This window comes from Episyrphus balteatus, chromosome 4, assembly GCF_945859705.1.
Source record: "Episyrphus balteatus chromosome 4, idEpiBalt1.1, whole genome shotgun sequence".
Lineage (NCBI taxonomy): Eukaryota > Metazoa > Arthropoda > Insecta > Diptera > Syrphidae > Episyrphus > Episyrphus balteatus.
The window spans coordinates 6,867,580-6,893,356 of record NC_079137.1 but is presented as its reverse complement, the minus strand read 5'-3'; the positions used below and the strand labels follow the sequence as shown (position 1 = coordinate 6,893,356).

The following is a 25,777-nucleotide window of genomic DNA, read 5'->3' as shown; positions in this document are numbered from 1 at the left end:
TTGATGAACTTGACATTTGTTTTTCTATTAGAAAGCATTTTTGTAAACTGTTAAGTTATTTTGTTTACTAAAAAAATCGATTTGTTAAGAATCTTTTAACAGTCAGCAACAACTTATTTAATAAATTCATACACAAATTAATTTAAAACCCGTGTTTTATTAAATTTAAAATTTGTATCTGTCATGTTCATCAAAGTGGGAATTGTCAGATTGGGCTTTGACAGCTTCGGTTACATCCCAATTTCGCAATCTCATTAATAGAGTCTCTCAATGAAAGAACCCATTCCAAAAAGCTTAAAATCCCTCAGATTTGCTGTTGAAATTTTGTGCACTTAGTTGTCAGAAAAAGTACTGATCTGATCACATTGCAGTAAAACAAAACACCTAGTCATTTTGACATTTGTCAAAAAGTAAATTTTAACTCTGATACAAACGCTCCGGAAATAAAGTTAAACTTCAAAAATAATAAAACCAATTTATTTACATTATGTGAAGCTACCCAAAAAGTTGCAACGTTCTTAAAACATTTTGCTAGATTTAGAGAAAGAGAACTTAGCAAAAAAACAAATGCAATACACTTAAGTGTTAAGTATTTCATTCTGGGAATTCCCAGTCAATTAAACTAGTCTATCCGGAATGCATTGATATATCTCTTCTGAGTATTTTAGTTTCACTAGAATTAAGTATTATAAGCGAAAATGTATTAAAATTTGAAGATTTAAAGTTTGCACAAACTCAAAGCTTTTTAGCAACCTTAAAGAAATAAAAAGGATTTAAAGCAGCTAAAAGAAGTCTTAATTCGTGACATTCTTTCTACTTAAAAAAAGTCTCCAAAATGTCTTGAAAAAAAAAAACTTGTCATAATTTAAACATTCCATATTGTACCTGTTATACTTCAGGATTCATTCTACAGACATTTTGACATTTAAGACTCTTATTGAAGTTGACATTTTAAATTAAAATTACTCCTATTAAGCTTGTATAAGCTTACACACGACCTACACGTAATAAAAAAACAATTTTCCTAATAAATTATTGAATCATTATCATTTTAATAGCTCTATTGCTTCGGAAAAACAATGTAAAGAAAATTTAAATACAAAAAAAAAAAAAAAAAAAACAAAGAATAATATCACGACATAAAACTTATGTGTAGTACAACTCAACTACAACTTCTACGAAACTTTTTCGTAGAGTAGAAAATTTCTCTAGAACAGCACGTGACTATGAATAAATAGCGAGGTACTGCATCACCATTATGTATGACACATCACTCTCTCAGTCTTCAGCCAGTCACTTCACACTGTTCCGAAACACAAAGATTGTATTGAATCTTGATGAATAAGTGTCCATAATTAAAACCAAATTTTACAGTCCAACCAATACTTTTCGCTTCTCTAACATCAAAAAACAATCACAACAATTAAAAAAATGTTTCTCTCAATTTGAAGAGAGAACAACAAAAAAATTAAAAACCATTTGTTATCAGTTCTACAACACACACAATAGGAGAAAAGGTTTAAAATAAAAAAGAAAATTAATAAACAAAAACAAACAAATAAAATCCCATCCAAAGGTAATTAAGTAAAATACACAAAACGATAAACGATAAAACAAAAATAAAAGGCTTTTTATATTTCTGCCACAGTCAGCAGCACCAAGAACGATCGAATCGAACGAACGAACAAGCGACAAACCAAGTTAATACCAGACAGCTTTTTTCCCAAACCGAACCTCACGTCGCGCACTGTATTCGTGTTGTGTAGTAGGAGTCTCCTTTTCCTGCTCTCTCACAAAAAAAAAGAGTCACATGCTCTTTAACACGAATGATTTCTTGTTTCTTGCATGAAATTGAAATTCACTTTTGTCACTTTTAAGTTGCATTTTTTCGCCACCAAAATTGCCTTTTTTCGTTCAAAAATATTCACATTAAATACAAATTTAGAATTTTTATAAGTATAGTTAGCGGATTCGGGTGACCAGAAAAAAATTTCACATTTGGCTAATTAGATAGTCACGATGATAAAAAATACCATATCTGTCTGGATGATGATATACTGCTCACCTTTCAAGTTATAACGGCGGCGACGACGACGACGGCAGCGACGATATTGTGTCGCGCGGCATGTATTACTCGTAATGTAGCTTTTTGTCGATTTAAAATATAAAAAAAAAAAACTTGTCGATTTACCTGTTTGTTTTCGTTTTGTATCTGAAGCAGCTCTTGTCAAACATTCAAAAATAAAAAAAAAGACAACAACGAAAAAAAAAAAACTGCGCACTGATATCGAGGTTTTGATATGAGAAGTACGTAAACTGAAAAAACCACTCGATCTTTTTTTAATAAAAATTAAGACCACATATTGGGTCTTACTAAGTTGCTAATGCTAGCATGTTGAATCTAGTTGTAAAATAAGAAATTATAGAATGAACCACTTGGCTCAAATGAACTGATTTGGGTGGTTTAGCTGTAGTTTAACACTGGTTTAAATGTGTACCGGGCTATTTAGACATGTATGAACCTTAAACCAGAGCTATACTAGAATATAAAAATTGCTGAACCATTATTTAAATATTTGTACAACTTTAAGATTTTCTATTTGACAAGTTTAACCTTAAAAGGCTTAACCCGAGGTAAAGAGTACCTACCTACTTTATACCTCTTTTTGGTAACTGATTATGTGGTTTGTGTCAGTTAACACTAAATTTTCGTAGCTTGAAGATTTTGATTAAGTTTTGGTTGTTGAAATATTTGCATTGTGATATAATAGCTTAACCCATGGTTAAGAATATTAATTGATTTTGGACACTAAGGCCTACTGATCCTGCTTCTTTAGTTCTAAGTACTTAAAACTGCTTTCAACTTATAAAACTCTAGGGCAAACGTAGCTTAAGGCAATTTTAAATACTTAGCAGTCAGTAGAGAAAAAAGAACAAAGTAACGCAGTAATTTTCAACCTTATCATAAGTTTGTTTGATCCTTCGAGTTGACACTTCAGAAGATAATTGATAAAAGTGAATTTCTGTGGGTGAGAAATATTACTTCAATCGCGTGTACATGTGTACCTATATTCTTTTTTTTTTTTTAATTATGAAATGGTTAAGCTGTCACAAATTCAACTTAACCCAAGATTAAACATTTCTTGTAATCAAAACTTGGTTGGCAACCATAGAAAAAGTCATATGAATTTTTGGTAATAGAGGTAATTGTTCACTTGACATTAATTTATCTTTGACACTTCAGTAAAACATTGGTCAAGTTTTGTAAACTATCTAAAATATGATAGTTATCGATTTAACACTGGTTTAATACAACCAAAAAAATAGGATTCTAACCATCAAACCGTAGATAGTTTTATGCCATTTTTGTAATCAGATTGCAGTAAATCATTAAATTTGTCAAACTTCCTATCCTGCAGGCTCTCTCTCATAAATACTACTTAATCTGAGGTTTAAACATGGTTAACATGGTAATTTAACTTTGGTTACCAAACCAAAGTACCTATTTAAATATGTAACTTCACTTTTCTCTATAAAAACAAGCTTATATGAAACTGTGGTTTAACTGTGTTTTGACTTTGTTTAACATTTATAAGTTAAATTTTTTTTAAATCATTGGTCAAATGTCGTTTACTGAAAAATGTCGCTTCATTATTTAGTCAATATTTCAAATCTACATAACAAGCTAATAATTTTTGAAGTTTAGAAACAAACCAGTTAAAATTATTCGATATTACCGATTAAAAAAATTCAATTATTAAGATATTTTTTCATTTTTCATGTTTGTGAAGTTTATCAAAAGAATGCATGTTTCTAAAATTTATTTAACGTAGAAAAGAGGTACCTATAATTTGCTTTAAGAAAGTAACTAAATTACCATAATTTCTTCCTAACCCAAGGTTTAAGAATGTGTAATAATAAAGTTTATTTGAATTTAGAGTAAAATCATAATGAATCATTTTATTTTCTTTGTTCCTTTCTAACCTAAATTTCTATCATCGTTGTGCTATTAATTCTCATAATTGTCGGTCGAATATCGTAAACCAGAGAAATTATATGGTTAAACACTGGTTAAAAATTGTATTGCTAAACCCGACTAACAAATTTGTTTCTATAAAGCTTACAGGTGTTAATGTAGCTCCTGTAAAGCTTTATAGAAGGGATATTGTTTGTTGGTAATAGAGCCCAAAAAACTGTTTATGAATACAAATTTTAATGATAAGATAGCCATTAATTAAAGTATAGTTAAACCAGTGTCAGTTTTTATTATGAATCTTTTCTTCACTGACACATTTTTGAAATCTGACAAGAACATCGACAAAAAACTACGCGAACTAAAAAACCCGGATTTAAGTAATTTCTTGTAGTACACAAATTGGTTTTACATTCACGAAACCAATACTCGCTCCTTACAGTAATCAACAAAACAAAATAATAAAAAAAAAATATATAAATAAAAGCGATAAAACCAAGCAAACTCGTTTCACAATCATCGACGAGGCTTCTTTTTTATTTGTGTGTAATTTTTTTTTTATATTAATTTTTTTTCGTACTCTCATTTGTGGCCTTGCTAAATCCAAATTCACGCAAAATTCAAGAACCTTTTAATTTTTTTTATTAATCATTTCATTTAATGATTTAATTTTTTATTCTTTTATTGTATTCACACCACGCGTCAAGAAAAGCACCACCACTCTCTGCATTTACAATCCCCGGTTTTATGATTAAAATTTTATTGATAAAAGCTTTTGTTGTGCGTTTACCTTTTATAATAAAAATAAATATAAATTTTCGTTTTGGGGAGTTGAAGCTATTTTTTGGATTGCTATAAGCTCATAAGACCGCACACTTCAATGAATTTTTTTTTGCAAATAAAAACAGCAACGAACGAACTGATCATCGACACGACATAGAGCCAAATAATAATAAAATAATCATTTGATCGATTTGTTGGGTAATATCACATGCGACATGCGACTATTTTATTTTGACGACCGCAACATACAACGACAACGATGGTGTTGAAACTGCACAGGTAAGTTGCAGAAGTGATACCGCTACAGCAGTAGTTTTTAACACTACAGGCAGACTTCCAGTCCCAGTCCCAGAGCTCTCCCAGCTCACAGTTGTACATGTCAGCCAGTCATACAAGCAGCAAAAGAAACCTGTTGTGAAGCAGGTTGTGGTTATGATTGCCAATGTTGGATAAAATAAAAAAAAATTCATTAAATAAAGTTTTAAATTAAGTCTTAAGCTTAGTCGGAAGTATGAGCTTAAAGCAGACGTTTTGGGTTAACGGAAAGAAAACAAGCTCACAAATTCTTGAAGCTAATAATCTAAAAAGTCGTCAGCTTTTTAGAGATTGTTTGCATAATAAAATAAATATATTTTTGAGGCGTCTATGTGGTAGAGGCTGGATTTGAACCCAGATCCTCTGGGTTGACAGCCCGACTAATAACTTTGCTTCTTAAAGCCTTATAGACGATTCTGTAGCTTCTGTAAGGCTATGCCTAATTCAAAATAGTATAAACATTTTATTTATAAGAAATGATTTTCTATGATTTTCCCTTTAAACTGAGGAGACAGAAAATTCAATAGAACTCAAAACATCGACTAAAAACTAATCAGTCAGCCGAATGTGAAATTACAAAATTTATCATTCCGAAAGCTCAACCATTCCGATTTGGATGGATATGGATACTCAAAAATTGTGTAGTGTTTTTTTTTTACAAAAAACGAGCGCTCGCAAGCAAACAGCTTCCCCTTTTTGAGAATATCAGCCTAAGAAATTTCTTCGATCAGAAAAATTACTTCTGTCAAAAAAAGATTAACAACAGCAAATCAGCTAAAGTAAATTTTTTGATTTTTATTCAAATTTGATATCTTTTCTCAAGTTTATTGAATTTAATCTTTTTAGTCCTGATTTTTCAATCGGCAATTAGACTATCAGAAGAATAAATGTCATTAATAAGCTCTAACTGGGGTTTATCTGACTATTGAAAAAATAGCCCTTAAAAGTTTTTATACACAACTTTTTTGAAAGAGAAAATGTTGAAAAATTAGCAATTTTTTTTTTTTTGTTGAGTGTTCGAGTATTTTTGCACCATTTTCCTTTGTGTGTGAAAATTTCATCCCTACTCATTAAAATTTGACAGATTTTATTTTTGTCCAGAAAGTACCCAAACAGACCTATTATGACATATCTGTATTGAATAAATGACAGCTATAAAAGATTCCCTTTCCAAATGCAGTCACGCGACGGACTGTCAAATTACATATTTATAACACAAAAAATGGTTTTAATAAATCGTTTTTTCTTTCGATGGAAAAATCATAATTTTATTTGTTTTCTTCATTTCTATTTTCATTTTTGACAGCTGACATTTTAATTTAATTGCTAAACGACGGGCACGCATTCTGTTCAGCTCTCTTTTTACACCATAGTGGTAACCATGGTTGGGGTCTGCTAATCGTACACAACCACCGATCGATGTTGCTGAAGTTGTTTGTACTTTTTTTTTTGACAAGACAATAACCCAGCGATTTAATGGTAGGTTTCTAGGTTTTTGAGCATACATACATGTATAATAACAGAAAACGTTGGAATGTATGATACACTCTGAATCGCTAGAATAATATTGGCATTCATATTTAAAAATTACACCGGCACACAAAAAAAAAAAGTGTCATGAACCAGAAACCAGACCTATCTTTTTATATGTTTTTGGACCCGCTGAATCCGAATTTCAAGTCCGTTTGGCCCTGTCACACTCCAGTTTTGAGTAATATGCAAAAAACTCAAAAAAAGGTAGTTTTTGGGGTCTTTTTTACACTTTTCTCAAAACTGGTGACCGGGCAAAACGGACTTGAAATTCGGATTCAGCGGTCCCTAAAACATATAGAAAGATAGGTCTGGTTTCTGGTTCATACAACTTTTTTTTTTGTGTGCTAGCACTGTCGCGACATGTCGCTGTCATACCCGGCACACAAAAAAAAAAGTTTCATGTACCAGGAAGCAGACCTATCTTTCTATATGTTTTTGGGACCGCTGAATCCGATTTTCAAGTCCGTTTTGCCCGGTCACCCTTCAGTTTTGAGAAAAATGCAAAAAACTCCAAAAAAATCATAAAAATTCAAACAAAATGCACTCACAGCTCAAAACTGGAGGGTGATGGGGCCAAACGGACTTCAAATTCGGATTCAGCGTGCCCAAAAACATATAGAAAGATAGGTCTGGTTTCTGGTTCATGACACTTTTTTTTTTGTGTGCCGGTGTTATGATTGGTACTTTTTACTTAAAGAAATTCACTTTTTTAGAAAATAATTTACTAAAAATCCAGTAGAGGAAATGTCATATCGTCCCGTTTCTGCTTGAACCTCGTAAGTACATTTTTTCAAAGATTTGTTTTTTCTCTTAAACATTGCTCTAAAACTTACAGAAAGAATAGATACAAGGGTTTTAGTTTAGAAACAACTCAATCAATATGTCTTAAACATAATTTGATTTCCTTTTGTTCAATTCATATTTTTGATTTCAAGAAAAATGTATATTTCTTTTAAGAACTGAACAAAATTTGCTTTGTAGATACGTGGTTCACGCAGAAACGGGACGATATCTTCTGAGATCTTCTGAGAAAATAAGTTACCGGATAACGTATTCTCAAAAATTTTTATAATATCCCCGTTCCATTGGAGGTGGTAGTAGATCTAGTACTAGAATTTACACATGATCTTCTAAGCCAAAACCATAATTGGCGGATGGAGTCGGAAGCTACTGTCAATTGTTGTTGTTTTCTTTGTATTTTCCACAAGTTTTCATCCGTCGAGTGCGGTTGCGAGCGCTGTTCCCCTCCGTTTGCATCCGACGAACCGACAATTATAGTTCTGGCTCTACTCGAGGAGATAGGAATGTGTAGTTGTTGTACTAGATTTCTACTCTCGAGTAAACTACCACCTCCAATGGAACATGGCTAATATGTATTTTAACTGTTGATAAAATAAAAGATGACACTAATCTAATGTCATTATCCCTTAAATGAAACATAGAGTTAACGTAAAACTTCTTTTATGAAATTTTGTAAATGAGTGACTAATTTTGTATAGTTTTTAGGACTTTTTCACAAAGTTTTTGAAAAAAAAAAATGAATGAATAGAAACAATCTAATGACACGCACTGTTCACACAATAAATTTTGTGGATTTTTAATTTTTTGTTGTTGATAATATTTTTTTAATAAGAGAGTTCGACATTAATTCTCATATGATCACATATTAACAGGTACAATAATGATATGAGTTGTATTGTTTATTTTTTTTTTTTAAGACCTCACTATATAAACAGAGACGAAGTACGAGAGAGAGAGAGTCACGTCCTACCAATTCTTTTATTTTTTTTTTGGGTTCTACAATCCCGATTTATCAACACTTTTGAGACAAAATATAATAAAATGTCCAACTTGGTTGCACATTCTTGTTCAAGTGCTTGGTATGATTAGATTGTTCTGAAGGAGAAGGTTTGAGTGCAGTAGGGATAAATGTTGCAATTCTAGTTGGATAAAAAATCTTAGAAATATAAATGTATAATGGTGAAATAACAAACATAGTTGTGATTTATGGGAATTACATTTCTTATATCAAAATTGCTTAGTCATTTTAATTGATAAGGCAGAAAATTGTAATTTTAAAGTTTGGTAGATTTTCGAATTGTACTTTACAAAATTTATTTAAAAAAAAAAACTTTGTTTTAAAATACAAAAAAAAAAACGAGGAAATGACTTTCATTTATAAATAAAAAATATTTAATATTAATCAGAAATGTGTATTTTAATATTTGTTGAACTTCCAGAAGTAATTTTCATAAATTAAAAGGATCTTGGTTGTACCTTATTCTTCTTGTTTTTTTTTATTATTATTATAGGAAAATCCTTTGAATTAGGTACGAAACATCTGTTCAAGATAAAGAATCGATGCTTCACTCTGTTCAAAAGGTTAGGAAACTGTTCCCCCAGGTAAGCTTGTTATGTAAGTTCATAATGTTAATTTTTTTTGTGTAGAAAATTTTTTGGAAGAATTGATTCGAATAGCAAAAAATTAAATCCATTAACCAAACTTAAAAGTATAAAATTTGTCCATTTTTTTTTTGTCAAACTTATTCCGAAATATTATTTTCTGATTTCACGCATCTAAAATTAAGCGGATTTTTGCATAATTTTTTCAAAAATGACTTCCGTTTTAAATTAAGCGGAAATCTACTTTATTAAAGTGGATTTCAGCATCAAGTGTCTAAAATGTATTGGCGATTGGTAAAGTTGAAATGCGCTCCCGGTGGTCAGGACAAAAACTAAAATTAACAGGACGAAAGAAGCTAGCATCCGACATTTTTCTTTATTTTTGTTAGGACACTTGACATGGGCGCCATTTTTAGAAATACAAAATGTAAACATCCGTCCTGTTAAAATTAGTTCAAAAGTTGAAACTACGGTGCTAGTAGTATGTGTTCCAATCGCCAATAAAGAAGGAAATTATGAACTACCAGAGTTACCGTTCTGCGATTTCTGAGATTTTTACTTTGTTTGTACCGCCGAAAATTCGATTTTTTTATGAAAGGAATTCGACATTAGATAGTACTCATGCTGAGAAGCTGAAATTTGCTAAGAGGGTCGAAAATGTCCTGAGTTGAATCTTGTAAATAAGGGTGTAGCGCCACCAGTTGCTAGAGAACTTGGCTGGTCAATAACATGTCCTTTGATAAGCAGATTGTTGTAGCCAGAAAAATTGAAAAAAAAGTATATAGCGAAAGTACTTTAGTCATCATTCACATAATTGTGGTAAATGGTTTTTTGAAGCAAAATCAAGTTTGATTTGATATTAGAAAAGTACCTATATTTTGGTTCAACGAAAAAATGAGTTTTATTGACCATTGAAATTTTTAATTATTTATCATGATTTTTATATTTACTTAGCGAAAGTTCTTGTCATCATTCACATAATTGTGGTAAATGGTTTTTTGAAGCAAAATCAAGTTTGATTTGCTATTAGAAAAGTACCTTTATTTTGGTTCAACGAAAAAATGAGTTTTATTGACCATTGAAATTTTTAATTATTTATCATGATTTTTATATTTACTTAGCGAAAGTTCTTGTCATCATTCACATAATTGTGGTAAATGGTTTTTTGAAGCAAAATCAAGTTTGATTTGCTATTAGAAAAGTACCTTTATTTTGGTTCAACGAAAAAATGAGTTTTATTTAACATTGAAATTTTTAATGATTTATCATGATTTTTATATTTACTTAGCGAAAGTTCTTGTCATCATTCACATAATTGTGGTAAATGGTTTTTTGAAGCAAAATCAAGTTTGATTTGCTATTAGAAAAGTACCTTTATTTTGGTTCAACGAAAAAATGAGTTTTATTGACCATTGAAATTTTTAATTATTTATCATGATTTTTATATTTACTTAGCGAAAGTTCTTGTCATCATTCACATAATTGTGGTAAATGGTTTTTTGAAGCAAAATCAAGTTTGATTTGCTATTAGAAAAGTACCTTTATTTTGGTTCAACGAAAAAATGAGTTTTATTTAACATTGAAATTTTTAATTATTTATCATGATTTTTATATTTACTTTAACAGCCTAAAAAAAAGTTAGCAGCTTTTTCGTATTCTCCTTACTAATATCCTTCAGTGTACCAAATTTCATGACTTTTCATCAAGAAATGGCCGTGCAAATGATTTTTGACGCTGTTGATTGAAAAAATTTCTTACCGTTTTAACAGCTCAAATATTGAAATTTTGTTGCTAAAAAATATCATCGTGCTTGTCCTTAAGGTTAAAAAAAATTCAAACAACTTTCCATATAAGGTATAAATTCACTTTCAATATTTATTTTTGTTTAATAAAACATCAACTATTTATGTGAATCAATTGAGTATTTTCTCTTTTTTTTTATAATTCGATAAATAGTACAGGAAAGTTAGTAAAAAAACAGGCATATTGTGGAACGAAATATAGGACGGCTGAATTTTTCAAATCTGAAAGAGGGGTATTAGAAAAGCTTAAGTCCTGGTTTTCGGGACGCCACCCCCCTGGCGAAATCCGCCATTTTGGAAAACGCGAATCGCTCTATATCTCCAAAACTATTTGTCCTAGAGAAATGGTTATCAGACCAAAGTTCTTGAAAATTTAATTATCTTTTTCTTTGTGATACATTATTTTTTCTGAGCAGGCAATAATTTTGAGGTTATGTTGTTTTAAATTTTTTTTTCGGTTTTATTTTATGTTTTTATCATTCCCGGTAATAGTAACATAATTTTTTAAACAGTACAAGTTGTAGACCATCAAATTTCCAATAATTTGGCACATTTTTGAAAGTCATGCGATGTAGGAGTCGTAAGTTATTGATCTGAAAACTATAGTCTAAGTACAGGAAAGTTAGTAAAAAAAACAGGCATTTTGTGAAACGAAATATAGGGAGACTGATTTTTTCAAATCTGAAATAAGGGTATTAGAAAAGCTTAAGTACTGGTTCTCGGGACGCCAACCCAATGGCGAAATCCGCCATTTTGAAAAACGTGAATTGGTCTATATCTACTAAACTATTGGCTTGACCGAATAAGTTACTTAACCAAAGTTGTATGTAATATAAATATCTTTTCTTGTGCATTCATTGTTTTTCTGCGAGGACAACACTTTTAAGGTTATGTTGTTTTATTTTTTCGGTTTTTAAAATTTTTCCCAGTCTTTATGATAGAAACATAATTTTTTCACATGATTAAAGTTGAAGAACATCAAATTTCCATTAATTTGGTTTACTTTTGAAGATTATATAACTTTTCAAACCAAAGATACGGAATTTTAAGAGCAATCCCTTTCAATATTTTTACAAAATATATACTAATATGTTTTTGCATATGGTATGAAAAAAAAGGCTAAATCGTGTACGAAAAAACAAGAAACATATGATATGAGAGGGAGTTATTAAGGTGGGTTATGGTAAAACTTAGAATATTGTGCTACACATATTTTGTTTTAAGTCAAACATCCAACTTTTATGATGCTAAAAAATTATGTTTCCATCATAGGGACTGAGAAAAATTAAAAAAATCGAAAAAATAAAAAATAAAACAACATAACCTCAAAAGTGTTGTCCTCGCTGAAAGACAGTGCATGTACAAGAAAAGATATTTATATTACCTACAACTTTGGTTGAGTAACTTATTCGGTCAAGTCAATAATGTAGCAGATATAGACCAATTCACGTTTTTCAAAATGGCGGATTTAGCCACGTGGTTGGCGTCCCGAGAACCAGAACTTAAGCTTTTCTAATACCTTTCTTTCATATTTGAAAAAGTCAGCCTCCCTATATTTCGTTCCACAAAATGCCTGTTTTTTTTACTAACTTTCCTGTACTTAGACTATAGTTTTCAGATCAATAACTTTCGACTCCTACATCGCATGACTTTCAAAAATATGCCAAATTATTTTAAATTTGATGGTCTATAACTTGTATTGTTTAAAAAATTATGTTACTATTACCGGCAATAATAAAAACTTAATATAAAACCGAAAAAAAATTTAAAACAACATAACCTCAAAACTATTGCCCGCTCAGAAAAATAGTGTATCACAAAGAAAAAGATAATTAAATTTCCAAGCACTTTGGTCTGATAACCATTTCTCTAGGACAAATAGTTTTGGAGATATAGAGCGATTCGCGTTTTCCAAAATGGCGGATTTAGCCAGGGGGGTGGCGTCCCGAAAACCAGGACTTAAGCTTTTCTAATGCCCCTCTTTCAGGTTTGAAAAATTCAGCCGTCCTATATTTCGTTCCACGAAAAAGTCTATCTTTCCTGTACTAAAAGTATTTTCGTATTTTTCAATATTTTTAAAAGTAACTATAAAATTTAAGATTATTAAAATATACATGCATTGGCTTTTAACTTAATTTCTATTTTTCTTCTTTTTGTTTTCTTAAATCACTATAACAAAATTCTACCTGAGCTTTAATGAACATTAATTATTTTAATTTAAATTTTACTTATAATTCCACTACTTACAAAAATTCTTCTCTGTTAATTTATTAATAAAATATTGTGCTGTCCTATCATAAAATTTTCTATATTCCAATTCACAAATAATATCCGAATTTAAATCTCCACATTCTGGTCGAAAAAGATTCAAATGTATTTGTTCGCCATTGGATTTTCGAATATCTTCAAATGACAGATAGCACTCAGATAGATATTTATTTGACATTCGAAAGAGATCTTTTGATTTAACAATAAAAATTAATATATTATCATTTAATAATTGTTGAGAAGTTGATAGACTTATTTTAAATTCTTCATCGAATAATGGATAGATTGTTTTCGATTTTACAGCGGTTTTTTGAGTTGGCACTCTGGAAAATCTATCAGCCGGTACACAATGCATTTTGACATAGGAATTTGTGTATTTTTTCGAACTGTCAGGTAGAATATTTTTACCATTTAAAATTATGACATTTAGAATATTCGAACTCGAAATATTTGCTTTGATGGTAAGTTGACCATAGGAGGATGTTGGAATATTTTTTTGTTTTTGTAATATTTCTTCGTAGTATTTGTGAATTAAGGTTTCAGTTTTGGCAGCATGTAGCTCGAGAAATTCATGAATAGTCTTTAATTGAGTGGATATCTTTTTCGAAAGTAAATTTTGATCGTTATTCATACAAACTGTCATAATATTTATAACTTCTCGAAGATTGCAAAAGAATGATGGTGGTCGATACGATTCGGTACAGCTTTGTGCTATTTTGTACAACACAGTCAGTAATCTTTGATGAAGATTCTCAACCATTGCCTCGAAAGTACTTTCAAACAATTCGGTATTAAGAATGAATAAATTTCGATCGAGGAATAAGAAAATTGGTTCGAATGAGTTTACATCTTTATTTAAGTTTTCGATATTTATAAGTATGAAATCCTGAATCATACTGACAATTTCACTATTTTTTGCTTCTATAAGAATTTTAATTTCATTTTCCAAATTATCTTGACAGTTCGAGACTATATTTTTGACAGTTTTCGAACATCGTTCAGCTTCAGGTGGGTTTAAGTTCACTTTGATTTGTTCAATAATACTTTCAGCACCCATATCATTATTTACGAAAGTTGACAGTTTATTTGTTATTTCGTTAATGTTGCAAGTGGCAATACACCATTCATTGGCAATCTTAAAATCTGACAGATTTTCATCTTTTCTATTGAATTTTGACACTTTCGAAGATATGTTTGTAGCATAATAAATACAACATCTACAAATTCCATCTACAATTCTTCCGAAAAATAAAAACATAGTTTCTGTATTTGGCCAATCAATTTGATCCCAAAAGACTTTTATTTGATAGAAAATTGACAATGTATCCAAAGCTGATGAACTATGACGGACATGTTCGTCAATTGTCTTAAATTCATCCAAGTCTATTGATTTTTTAATTGCAATTAGAGCATTTTTAATAGCTGTTTCCACCCAAAATGGTACTACCGGTGAAAACCATTCATGATATTCAAGGTTGACCATTTCGTCATCGTCTAATTTGTTTAAATTACTTCCAAGTGAAACTAACCTTTTCACAGCCAGGTATATTTCAAAAAGTTGCTTATGACCTGTCCCAGTTGAGTCTGAATCCTTCGAAAACTCAGCAAAATTACTCACATCGATCACGTGTAAAGGTGGAAGATTCCTACAAGCTTCAAGTATTGTTGGCTTACATATTCTAATTAAAGTCTTAACATAACATTCATAAAGAATATTGGCATATTTTATATTCATAATTTCCATAAAATGTGTATGATGAAAGTCTATGGCACGTTTAATGTCAAAACACAATTTCTGAATAATTTGTATGGTCCTTTGAACCGGATCTTTATTTTCGATTTTAAAAAATTCTACAACTGAACGCAGCCATTCCGTAGTACATCTTCGAATGGATTCATTCAGCACTTGACTGAGACTTTCAATGGAATTTTCATCATCGGATTTATCAAGCCATCCTAAATCCAAGTTCGCCAATAATTCAACATCTTCGGGAATATTCAACAAGTCGATTTCTTGAAATATACCCAAGACATCAATGAGCATTAAAATACCTTGTTTTTGGGTGAAAATGTCATTGCGAATTTTCCAAATGACATCAAAACATGATGGAAGAATTCCCTGAATAGAGTTCCAAAACTCTTGAACGCATTCAGGGCCGCTGATATATGGAATTATTTTTATAACTTCCTGCAAAGTTGCTCGTAAGAGACCAAAGGAAATGTGATTTTCTTCGTGAATTGATGAGTAGGCAATCCATTTCATGAACAAATGTTCGTGTTCGGATAAACCGCTTTGTAGATAGTGTTGTCTTATAATGGCATCAGCTTCAACACTTAACTTTCCATCCCACAAAGCTGAATTTGGTGATTTCTGTTGTTCGTATCTCAACAATCTCATGAGTAAAACTTCATGTTCCTGAGCAACAATTCGAGTTTCCTTCTCAACACTTATCCCCAATTGCATCAAAACTGATCCTCGCTTTTGGGGGTTTCTTAAACCCTTTTTGAAAGTATACCAAACTCTGACACCCGATCCACCAATTGAATTTAATGGTACTTCAGTTCTTCCAATCACTTTAAACGCTTTCGAAACCGAAGGTTTTCTAATAAGTTTAAAATAATTTTTAAAGTCTCCAAGCATATTGGATTTTTGATTATTTTCTTGGTCAGGATTGAGTAGTTTACAAACCTCAGCTATAAGTGTTTCTTTTTTCGGATCACCACGCAACGGAAAAAAGAAGAACTCATCCCAAGTTGGATTGGAAGTGATGTACTTTGCCGAAGTGTGATATTGAATTGCCACATTTGATTGCATGTAGAGATTTATAAAATATCCCAAAACACCTTTAAAATCTTTTGGCAGCAGATCTTTAACTTTGATTATTCCAATATTCAATAAAAATGTTGGACCTTTTCGACACATTGCAATATTCAGCAATTGACTATGTTTTTCAACTGAAAAATTGAATGCATTTCTCATCAAATCCATCAGATTTTCTATAGGTATTGGCTGTGATTGAAAGTCTTCTGAAGTTGTATTATTGCTGTTGAGTATTTGGATTAGAATTTCCGTATACATGTTATCACAATTATTAGCAAATGTATTTTTAATCATGATTTCATCACCACTTCCTTGTGATATCAAAGAAGTGCCTCCAATGGTATGTAAGGATAAATTACTTCTATTTGATAAATTACTTCTAATTGATAAAGTACTTCGAGTTGTCATCGTGAAAATAAGTTTTTTAAACCAAGGTTATTGAAATATCTGAAAAATAAGAGCAGGAATGTACTGCAATTAATAATGAGCACGTTTTAACACTTGTGATCATGCCAGAGGGTTAGTGTTGTTTTCAAAACTGTTAGCTTGGTTAGCAAACAAATTGATCACAAAATGAGAGGGCAAGCATTCCACATTAATAATTCCATGACTTTTTTTTTAGTTAATTAAAGAGCATGCATAAATTACTTTACTTTAATTTTTCTTATGGTACTAGATCAATCAGACGTTTTGATCTAACCCGAGTGACTAACACAACAGTTTCGGTAACAATTTCATAAAAAAAATTCTTACAGAAGATATTACTTCGGTAAGCTCCTTTTATACGAGTGACTAAGACCACAATTTCGGCAACAATTTCATAAAAAAATTCTTATCGAAGTTATTACTTTGTTAAGCTTCTTTTACCCGAGTTACTAACACAACAGCTTCGCTAAAAACTTCATAACAAAATTTCTTACAGAAGTTATTACTTCATTAAGTTTCTTTAAAGTTTTTAAGAAGGGTTTCAAACAAAACATTTTCGGAAGCAATTTCATTAGAAATTTTCTTACAGAAGTTATAACTTCGTGAAGCTTCTTTAAAGTTGTTAAGAAGGGTTTCAAAAAGTCTTAGCGAACGTCATTGAATCTTCGGTAAAACTTCTTAAACAGCTTCTAGCACCTTTCAAAAATTTGAAATGATACCATATCAAAGTACTTTCGGTAAAGCTTCCTTTTACTTTCTTTGAGACTTTTTAAAGACATTGTTATAGTAGCTATGACTTTTGAAACTTTCTTCTTTTTTCCATGCAGAAAATTTTTACCCGATTTTTACCGAAGTTAAAATATAGCTTCTGTGATACTTTATAGAAGCTGAAGTGTTAGTTGGTGTCATATTATCTGAATGCGCCTATGGCAAGACTTATAATGCTTTCATGCACATTTGAAGGAAGTGAAGTGAAATGGGTTAAAAGTATGACTATGAAACTTTGGCAAGAGAGATAAGATTGACTGATCATTATTTTGTTGGCTTTGTTTGATTTGTATATTGCCTGATACTGACATTCTGTTGTAGTAGATCAGTTGACAAAAAAAGTTTTTTATCAACATAAAAGCATTGGCTGTCGCTTTTAACAGATTCAGATATTCTCTGATATGTGTTGAAAAAAAATCAGAGATTAATTAATTTTGTTAAAAATTAAAGCGATTAATGAATGAGTTCAAACAACAAGTGTCTTTTTTTTAAATTGAAAGTGGTTGTAAACAACTTTTGACTCATTTCATTTAACTTCAGATATTTTTAGCTCTGATATAAATAAATAAAGGGACAAAGTAAAGTTCAATTTAAATCCACTAAAATAAAAATGTTGTAATCAAAGATATACAAAAATTGATAACAACCATAAGGAACTTTTAGTCCGATTAAAATAAAACGTCAAAATAACTTTAACAATGACGATTATCGAAAGTTAAAGTAAAATAAAAGGAAAAGTGTGTATTTTTTTTAATGAGTTCAGGTTTTTAACATGTAAGCATTTATAAATATATTTTTTACATTGAACTTATGGTCAGTTTCATAAAGCCCTTTGAAGTATTTATCAGGCTTTTACATCCTAAAGTGACGTTTGTTTCATGCAACAAACGTCATTTAAAAGTTTAAAAGCCTGTTAAATGTTTATATGAAATCGGCCATTAGTCTTCCGAATCATTTTATGTCTCTATATTGCTTTTTTACTCACATTTCTTGATGTTTTATTTGGCTACCTCTTTCTCAGCATGACGTGCGAGTGAGAAAGCATCACAGAAAATAGCCCTGAGGTGACAAAGTTGGTACTACCAGTATTTTACTAGCGATTTTCAATGGGCCGCACTTTCATTTAAATAAATATTCAAATCTACTCGAAAAGAAGCGCATGAGTATTTTTAGGAGGAAATGTACTAGATTATCTACTTATAAGTAGTTTACCACCTCTTTAATTTGAACACCGTCTAAAGTAGTATTATTCCTTAAGTTAGTTTCCTGACGAGCCCTCTGTCAGTTTGATGCCATTACAAAAAATCGTGCCTGATAACTGTCAAAATTTAACAGCTTCAACGTTTGGTAGCGATCAGAACTTAATAGTTGTCAAAGTTGAGAGACATTCAAAGGTTTTTTTTTTTTTCTAGAATCATGGAAGAAGTCCAGAGGCTTACGTCTGAAAACATTCATACACCGAACAGGCAGGTTAATTGACAGAAGATTTAAACAAATATTGACCTATTCGAATTTCGAATAAGTTTTCTAACGAAATGTACCTATATAGGAAGCTGTTAATAGAAAAAATCTTATCTCAATTATAACAGTTATAACAGTATACCATCATTTATGTGAAAAGTATTTAAAATAGCACTATCTAATTGATGAATAAGTACTTTCACCGGCTGCACGGCAGAAGGCAATGTCCCTGTGTAGCCACACTTGCGGAACCAAAAAAACACTTTTTTTATGTACTGTACTGACCGATATATATTGACCAATTATTTTTATCTACATACATCCGCTGAGTGATAGTATAAAGCAGATCTAACAAATATTCTAGCACTACCCACTCAAACAATCACAGAATATGTCTATAGTAAATAAATGAAGATAAATCAATTAAATAACAAATACAGACCGAAATGTCATTTTTCGTACAGAAATAATAATCTAGTCTAGACAGTAAAAGTAGGAGATGTTTCTATATTTTTGTATTTAACTACAGAAAATATTAATTTCACTTCACGTAACACTATGGTACTGTCCATTAGAATGAAAAACAAACGATTTTGTTGTGTCATTTTGATAGAAGATTTTTTGTTTCGCATATCAGCTGTCTTTTATTAAACACATCTTTTGTAAAAATGACAAAAGGAATACAGATGTTTTCTTGGTATAGTTGTGATGAATGCAGTGACGTATGCATTTCCTGCACAAACACACTTAACAATACACTTTTACTTTGACACAAAAAGAAAAAATGTCAGACATCATCATGGAATTTATAGCCTTTGAAAACTGAAACTCAAGTGTTTTTAAGACACTGTGAACTATAAGCATTTAATAAAAACAATAACACCAACAAAAAATGACAAAAACACATTTTAAGCTATTATGTCTGTCGAATACTCACCTCTATTTATTTTCGGATTAGGATATCTTTTTTATTTTCCTAAAATTTCACCCGTTTTTAACAGTTGTTTCGATTTTTCTAAATAATAGAAATAAATTAGAAAACAAATACAAAAAAAAATCACTTAAAATTTACTTTGCTCATTTGGATTTTTTTATATCGTTGTTCGATTAATTTTCGCGTACTCTTATGCGTCAGCAATCTCAAGTAGATTATTTTTCTTCTATTTTTTTGTTTTCAACCACCAGAAAACTAAATTGAAAAACTTTCGTTTCCGTGCAAAGTTTTTCAACTCGAAAAAAAATAAAACTACATACATAAATGTATGTATGGAAATTGGCAAAAGACTGACATAGCCTCAAATAATATCAAATCTTTTTGTGAAAATTCAAATACAAACTTGGGATAAACAAATGCATCGAAGAAAATATCGTCATCGTTCAAAATTACACACACACAATAATTAATTTTAAGGGCAGTATATTTATAAATTTTTAAAATTAATTTAAACAATAATTAGACTGCAGACAATGTTTTTTTTATTTCTTGACCTTTCTCTTAATTTTTTGAATTAAAAGTAAAATTTATTTCCTCTTGTGACCTATAGAACCACAAGAGGAAACAACCTGATGAAGACATTTAAAAAAAACAAGCGAGAAAGAAACGAATCGCGAGTATATTTCTATTTTCACGTTAGAAAAAGAAACACAAAAAACGAACTTATTTGAAGTTAAAAAAATCTCTCTCTTGAGTGTTCTTGAATAAAAATTATGACAAAATAAATAAGAAAATAATAAATAATAACATTGAATTTGCCCCCGAAAGTGTTTCAAAAATAATCGTGCGTCTACTGTGGCGTATGCGTACTATTATATTAATTTTCGCATTTTCTTCAATGATTCGAATGGCACTGTTTTCAAATACAATTTTTGTATTTTCACTTTTTATTTTTCTTGTAAATTACTCAATTCGGAAGCTAAAAATAACAAAAATAAAAACTTGTGTTTATTTTTTTGTTGTATGCAAATGCAAAACTAATTTAATGTTTTTGTTTTTCTAATTATTTGAAGTACAATTTGATTTGAAGTAGAAAAAAGTGTATGTGTTTTAAAATAGCCTCACGCTTTTGCCTCTACTAAGAAACATACATTAATACACAAAATTCTGTTTAAATACAATTTTTTTTATTTTTTGAAGTTGTTATTATTTTTTTTAAATTGAGATTTCAAGTTTGCAGATCCAATTTGGCGGGAGTTTTAAAAAATTTAACGTTTTTCATCTGCCTGAGTTCAATGAGACATCGACTTTTTGTTTGACATTTCTATGTTGTATTATTTCCTTTTCATCGTCAGTGACACAGATTAGTCATGAGGTTTTTGGACTGATTGAGTCGTTGTTTGCGGAAAGAGTTCACAGAAAACTATTTTTTTTGAGGTGATCGGAAAATTCTGTTTTGTTAACCACATCATCAAGATTTAGGCCATTTGGCATAGGTAAAATGATAGATCTTCAGTTCATTGTTATTCATATACAGGGTGTCCCACAGTCACCGCCCCAAATGAAAACCATGGATTCCTGAGGTCATTTTAAGTCGAAAAACTTATGAGGTAATTTTCTCGTTTTCGTCCCGTTTTCGAGTTACCACGGTTTTTATGATTTTTGCTCTCTTGTCCTTTAACTGGCCTTATCTTTGCCAAACTACGTTTGATTTGAAAGATTTTTTTTGCAACCAATCAAGAATTTATTGCAATTTAAGTTTGTCTCAAAACTTTTTTTTATGCGGACAACCGTTTCTCCACAATTTTGCATCAAACACAATTTTCTTCGTTTTTTAAGTTGTTTTTTACACTTTCATATCATTTAAGTCAAAAAAACACGTTAATGAGTATAAATTTTTTGTGCTTTTTATTAAAGCCCAGTTTATTTTCATAAAAAAAATAAGTTTTATTTCATAAAAAAGCCTACTGAAAGTAATTAAAAAAAAAAAACAAACTGAGTGAATTAAAAAAAAAAATAATTTTTCAATACAAAATTAATTTAAATGAATTAAAACTTTTTCTGACTTTTATCTATTTGTTCTTTTCTTAGCCACAATTGCTCAGAAAAAGTTTTTAATTCATTTAAATTAATTTTTTATTTAAAAATTATTTTTTTTTTCATTCACTCAGTTTGTTTATTTTTTTTTTTTAATTACTTTCAGTAGCCTTTTTTATGAAATAAAACTTATTTTTTTTATGAAAATAAACTGGGCTTTAATAAAAAGCACAAAAAATTTATACTCATTAACGTGTTTTTTTGACTTAAATGATATGAAAGTGTAAAAAACAACTTAAAAAACGAAGAAAATTGTGTTTGATGCAAAATTGTGGAGAAACGGTTGTCCGCATAAAAAAAAGTTTTGAGACAAACTTAAATTGCAATAAATTCTTGATTGGTTGCAAAAAAAATCTTTCAAATCAAACGTAGTTTGGCAAAGATAAGGCCAGTTAAAGGACAAGAGAGCAAAAATCATAAAAACCTTGGTAACTCGAAAACGGGACGAAAACGAGAAAATTACCTCTTAAGTTTTTCGACTTAAAATGACCTCAGGAGTCCATGGTTTTCATTTGGGGCGGTGACTGTGGGACACCCTGTATATTTGGAATATGAATTAAAGTTAGCTAAACCTATCTATAAATTGGAAATTTCCATTTTTTTTAAAATAAATATTGAACAAAAAATTTTAAAACAAAAATATAGAAAGAAGCCTGCTTGTATGCACTTTGAGCTACAGCCTAAAAATCTGAGCAAATTAACTTCAAAATCGGTAGTTAACATTTTTGGATCATTCGTTTTAAGGAAAATTAATTTTTTTTAGGACTAAAATTAAAGGTGCCTGTCAAATAACAAATATAGCAAATATAACGGTACTTGTGATATAAATATTTTTTGGCATTAACAGTTGTACTTGCCATAGAACGTTTTGTTTTGATATCTAAACTTTTCGAAAATCAATTATGTGATTTTGACGAAAATTTTTATAACAGTCGCATTCCTTCGGAGGTGGTACACTACTCATGATAAGAAATCTAGTACAACACCTACATCATACACATTCCTTCGAGCAGAAAATCAAGTGTTGTTTGTAGTACTAGATCTACTAATCATCTACTCATAAGTAGTATACCGCCTCTAGTGCAGAGGGGCTCAAGAGGAACGTGGCTAATTTTATTTTAAATTTTTTTTTTTTTTTTTTTAAACACATTTTTTGATTTGTATATATAAATCTAGTTTAAATTTTGTTTTTGAAAAATCAATTTTTTGAAAAAAAATGGGTTGATTTTAATTTTGTTGGTTAATAATGGAAAAGTTTACCATGTCATGGAAAAGTTTTATGAGCGCTCCTAAAATCAACTTACGTGAATATGGTCGATGGTAATTTATTTAGGAGCTAGAAACTGAAAAAAAGTACCTATTTAGAAATATTTGTTTCTATTTAAGGTACCTATTATATTCAGATGGTAAACTTTTCCACACAAAATTGTGCTGTAAAGTTTACCATATTTTGGTAAAGATTTTCCATAGATAATTTTGACAGCTCATTTAACACATTTACCATTTTACAACGTTTTTCTTAAAATACTTACTTTTTTTGTACTATGAAATTTTTAAACACAAAAAAATATTTTTTCTCAAAAGTTCCTTTTGTATAAGAAATCAAATGGCATACCGACTCCGTTTTTGGTCAAAACCTTTTTAAACTAGCAAGTTCGTGCAACCCATTAATAATATGTACTTTTATTTAAAATTAATTTTTCTTTTAGAAACTGAAGAACGTAAACCCAGCACCGTAATGCATTTATGAACTCTGCACATTTATGCAAAAATCGTCGAATGTAAACTCCGACATATCAAACTCAACAGCAGACCCATGTTTTGTATCTTTATATAAACTTTCTGTGGTAAAAGTCTTTTCGATAACGGTTTGTTTTTGTCCGCCATATTTGTATTTCGTATATTTTTGAAACCGCAATAAAGTGGAGAGTGTCTTCAGCTTCTCTTCTGTTACACAAACCACAAATTTGTGAGAGATCAGGGCGATGAGGCATACAGTTGAGGCTAAGCATTTCAACCCGTGCTCTAAAAATGTAGCTTATAGCTTCAGCCGATAGTTCGTTGGTGAAATAGTTGTTTTCCGATTGCAAGTGGTGGTTGAGAGTTCTGTATACGTTTCTGGATGTAGTTGATGATTATTTAACTTGGTGCTGGATGTAGGCTTTTTCATCTATCTTAGAAATAATACTTTCAAACAAAGCTGGCCATTGGTCCACATTTGACTCCGTCGGTAAAAAGTTCACATCGTGAGATAGGGCAAGCTGTTTCCATTCCTTAAAAGGTGTTGTATTGGTAAGTAATAGACGCAAAATGATGGTTTTGTGCAGACTTCTCTCTTCTCTTTTCATAACTCTTACTATGTAATCAGCGTTAGTTTTAAGATTTTGAGTATAAATTGGCGTTATACCAGACTCTACATAGATTGCATAACTCGGAGTTGACGAAGGCAATCTAAACAGTCGTTTGAAAAAATGCCTTTGAACGGCTTCGAATTCTTCGAGAGGCAAGTAACCAAAAACTTGAGCACCGTAGCACATACAGGTGTTGACTGTAGCATGAAACACACGGTATTTAGACTTAATATCAACTTGTTGGTTTGCAAAAAACTTGGGCCACATCAAGTTTAAAGCTAGCCTCAGTGCTTTTTTCCTTAACATGTTTCAAAAACTTCAAATTACTTGTAAGTAAGACTCCAAGATACTTAAATTCCTGTACAATGTCAATTGGTATATTGTTGAGAGACCATTGTTCTTCAGGCAACCTCCTTCTTTGGCGTGCTTCAAAAACCATTACCTTCGTTTTTGTAGTGTTAACCTGAAGACCCCACATCTCGCAGAAGCTTTTAAGTCTATTGATTTGCAACTGGAGGCTGAAAGGGTTTTCAGCCAACAGAACTAAATCGTCGGCATTAGGACTTTAACTTGAACGTCAGCAAACAATATTCCTCCTGGAAGCGCATCACATACATTGTCAATAAACAAGGCGAAGAGAATTGGGCTTAAAATACAGCCTTGAGGAACTCCCGTCGTGGTTTTGAACCAGTCCGAATATTCAGCACCATCCCAAACCGTAGCAGGTACTTCATTACTCAGATGAATATTTACTATTTTCTGAAGTGAGCCACAAAAGACTACTTCGGCTAATATATCCAGCTACACCATTCTATTCAGGGGGTTAATCTTAAAATGCTAAATAAGGCTCTGAGTAGGCTGCAGTTGTTAGAGGAGGTGACAACATCAACAAATAAAAGGGCTTGAGAGTAATACAGTTGGGCTCTTAAGTTTTGCAAAATACTAGAAAATATTATGTGTAAGTCGTAAAATTAGGCTTAGTACATCTGGTGGCAAGATTGAAATGCCCCCTGGTACCAAACCGCAAAAACTTCTTAGTGCTTATGCTTACCCCAACACTTACAATTCTTTTTGTGAATTTATATAAATGAGTTGGTTTTGTTGTTTGACAATGTTTAAGCAATGAAAATAATTAACCTACGCAAACTGCAAAATTAGTCACAAAGGTTCCAATAGAGAAGCTTGAATCATGATTTAAAAATTCTCGTAGAACTCCACTTTCATCAGACAATTTTTTTTTTCATCTTTTTTCATCACATCTTCTCCACAAATAGCCATTTGTATTTACACATGTTTTTAACTATCTGTCCTTATAGCAAAAATAGAATATCATGCATTTTTAAGTATAATATTCATTGTAAAATGCCGGTTCCACTGGTCGGTAAATTGATTTAAAGGAAGATAAAAATGGTTTTGATATGTTTTATCATTCTCAATTATAGTACCTGTGTACAAACATTCGATCATTTCAATGCTTTTTGTTAAAATGCAGTTGGGAAAAGTTATAATATAAAATATGTATTTCGATTCACCTAATAAAATGCAGCAGGAAAAACAACCCTATGCTTTTTCATTTTTGTCTTGAAATGCTTTTTATTGTTATTATAGAACAAAAATATTTTTTGTTAAACGGGATATTTTCGGCTGTGGATTATAGAAGTACATACAAAATTATATTGATTTTTGTAGAAATGGTACCAGTTTAAAAAAAAGTATTTTATATTATCTCGACGTAAAAATCTGCAGAAAACTAGTCAAAATTTGGAAGCAACCCACCTAAAGCGAGTAGCGTTTACACCAATTTTTAAAACGTTAGGTTAGTTGTTTTACTACTTAACAGGT

The 25,777-nt window shown here is 30.6% G+C and overlaps 2 protein-coding genes and 1 long non-coding RNA gene across 11 annotated transcripts in view; 1 reads left to right on the top strand and 2 right to left on the bottom strand.

Annotated features, from left to right (window-relative positions):
* LOC129920252 (uncharacterized) overlaps positions 1-5,122 on the bottom strand; it is a 28,203-nt gene extending 23,081 nt beyond the window's left edge. For 2 of the 9 annotated variants that reach the window (XM_056001528.1, XM_056001529.1), the window contains exon 1: positions 4,764-5,122. The gene's annotated coding sequence lies outside the window, so the exon portion shown is untranslated. The other 7 variants (XM_056001526.1, XM_056001530.1, XM_056001534.1 and 4 more) reach the window with 6 other exon arrangements.
* A 3,795-nt stretch (positions 5,123-8,917) lies between these two features.
* Positions 8,918-25,777, top strand: part of LOC129920246 (uncharacterized) — a 28,593-nt gene continuing 11,733 nt past the window's right edge. Inside the window, exon 1 of the long non-coding RNA XR_008773214.1 lies at positions 8,918-9,007. This is a non-coding gene — a long non-coding RNA (uncharacterized LOC129920246). The remainder of the gene's footprint in view (positions 9,008-25,777) is intronic.
* LOC129920245 (protein unc-13 homolog 4B-like) lies at positions 12,872-20,195 on the bottom strand. The gene is made up of 3 exons (XM_056001508.1): positions 19,626-20,195; positions 19,491-19,568; positions 12,872-16,345 (listed from the first exon to the last, which is right to left on the bottom strand). The coding sequence occupies exon 3, from the start codon at positions 16,304-16,306 to the stop codon at positions 13,049-13,051; it is 3,258 nt and encodes a 1,085-aa protein (XP_055857483.1). The 5' UTR covers positions 16,307-16,345; positions 19,491-19,568; positions 19,626-20,195; the 3' UTR covers positions 12,872-13,048.

Coding starts and splice junctions, on each gene's coding strand:
- LOC129920245 (XM_056001508.1), bottom strand. CDS start 16,306: ATGACAACTCGAAGTACTTTATCAATTAGAAGTAATTTATCAAATAGA.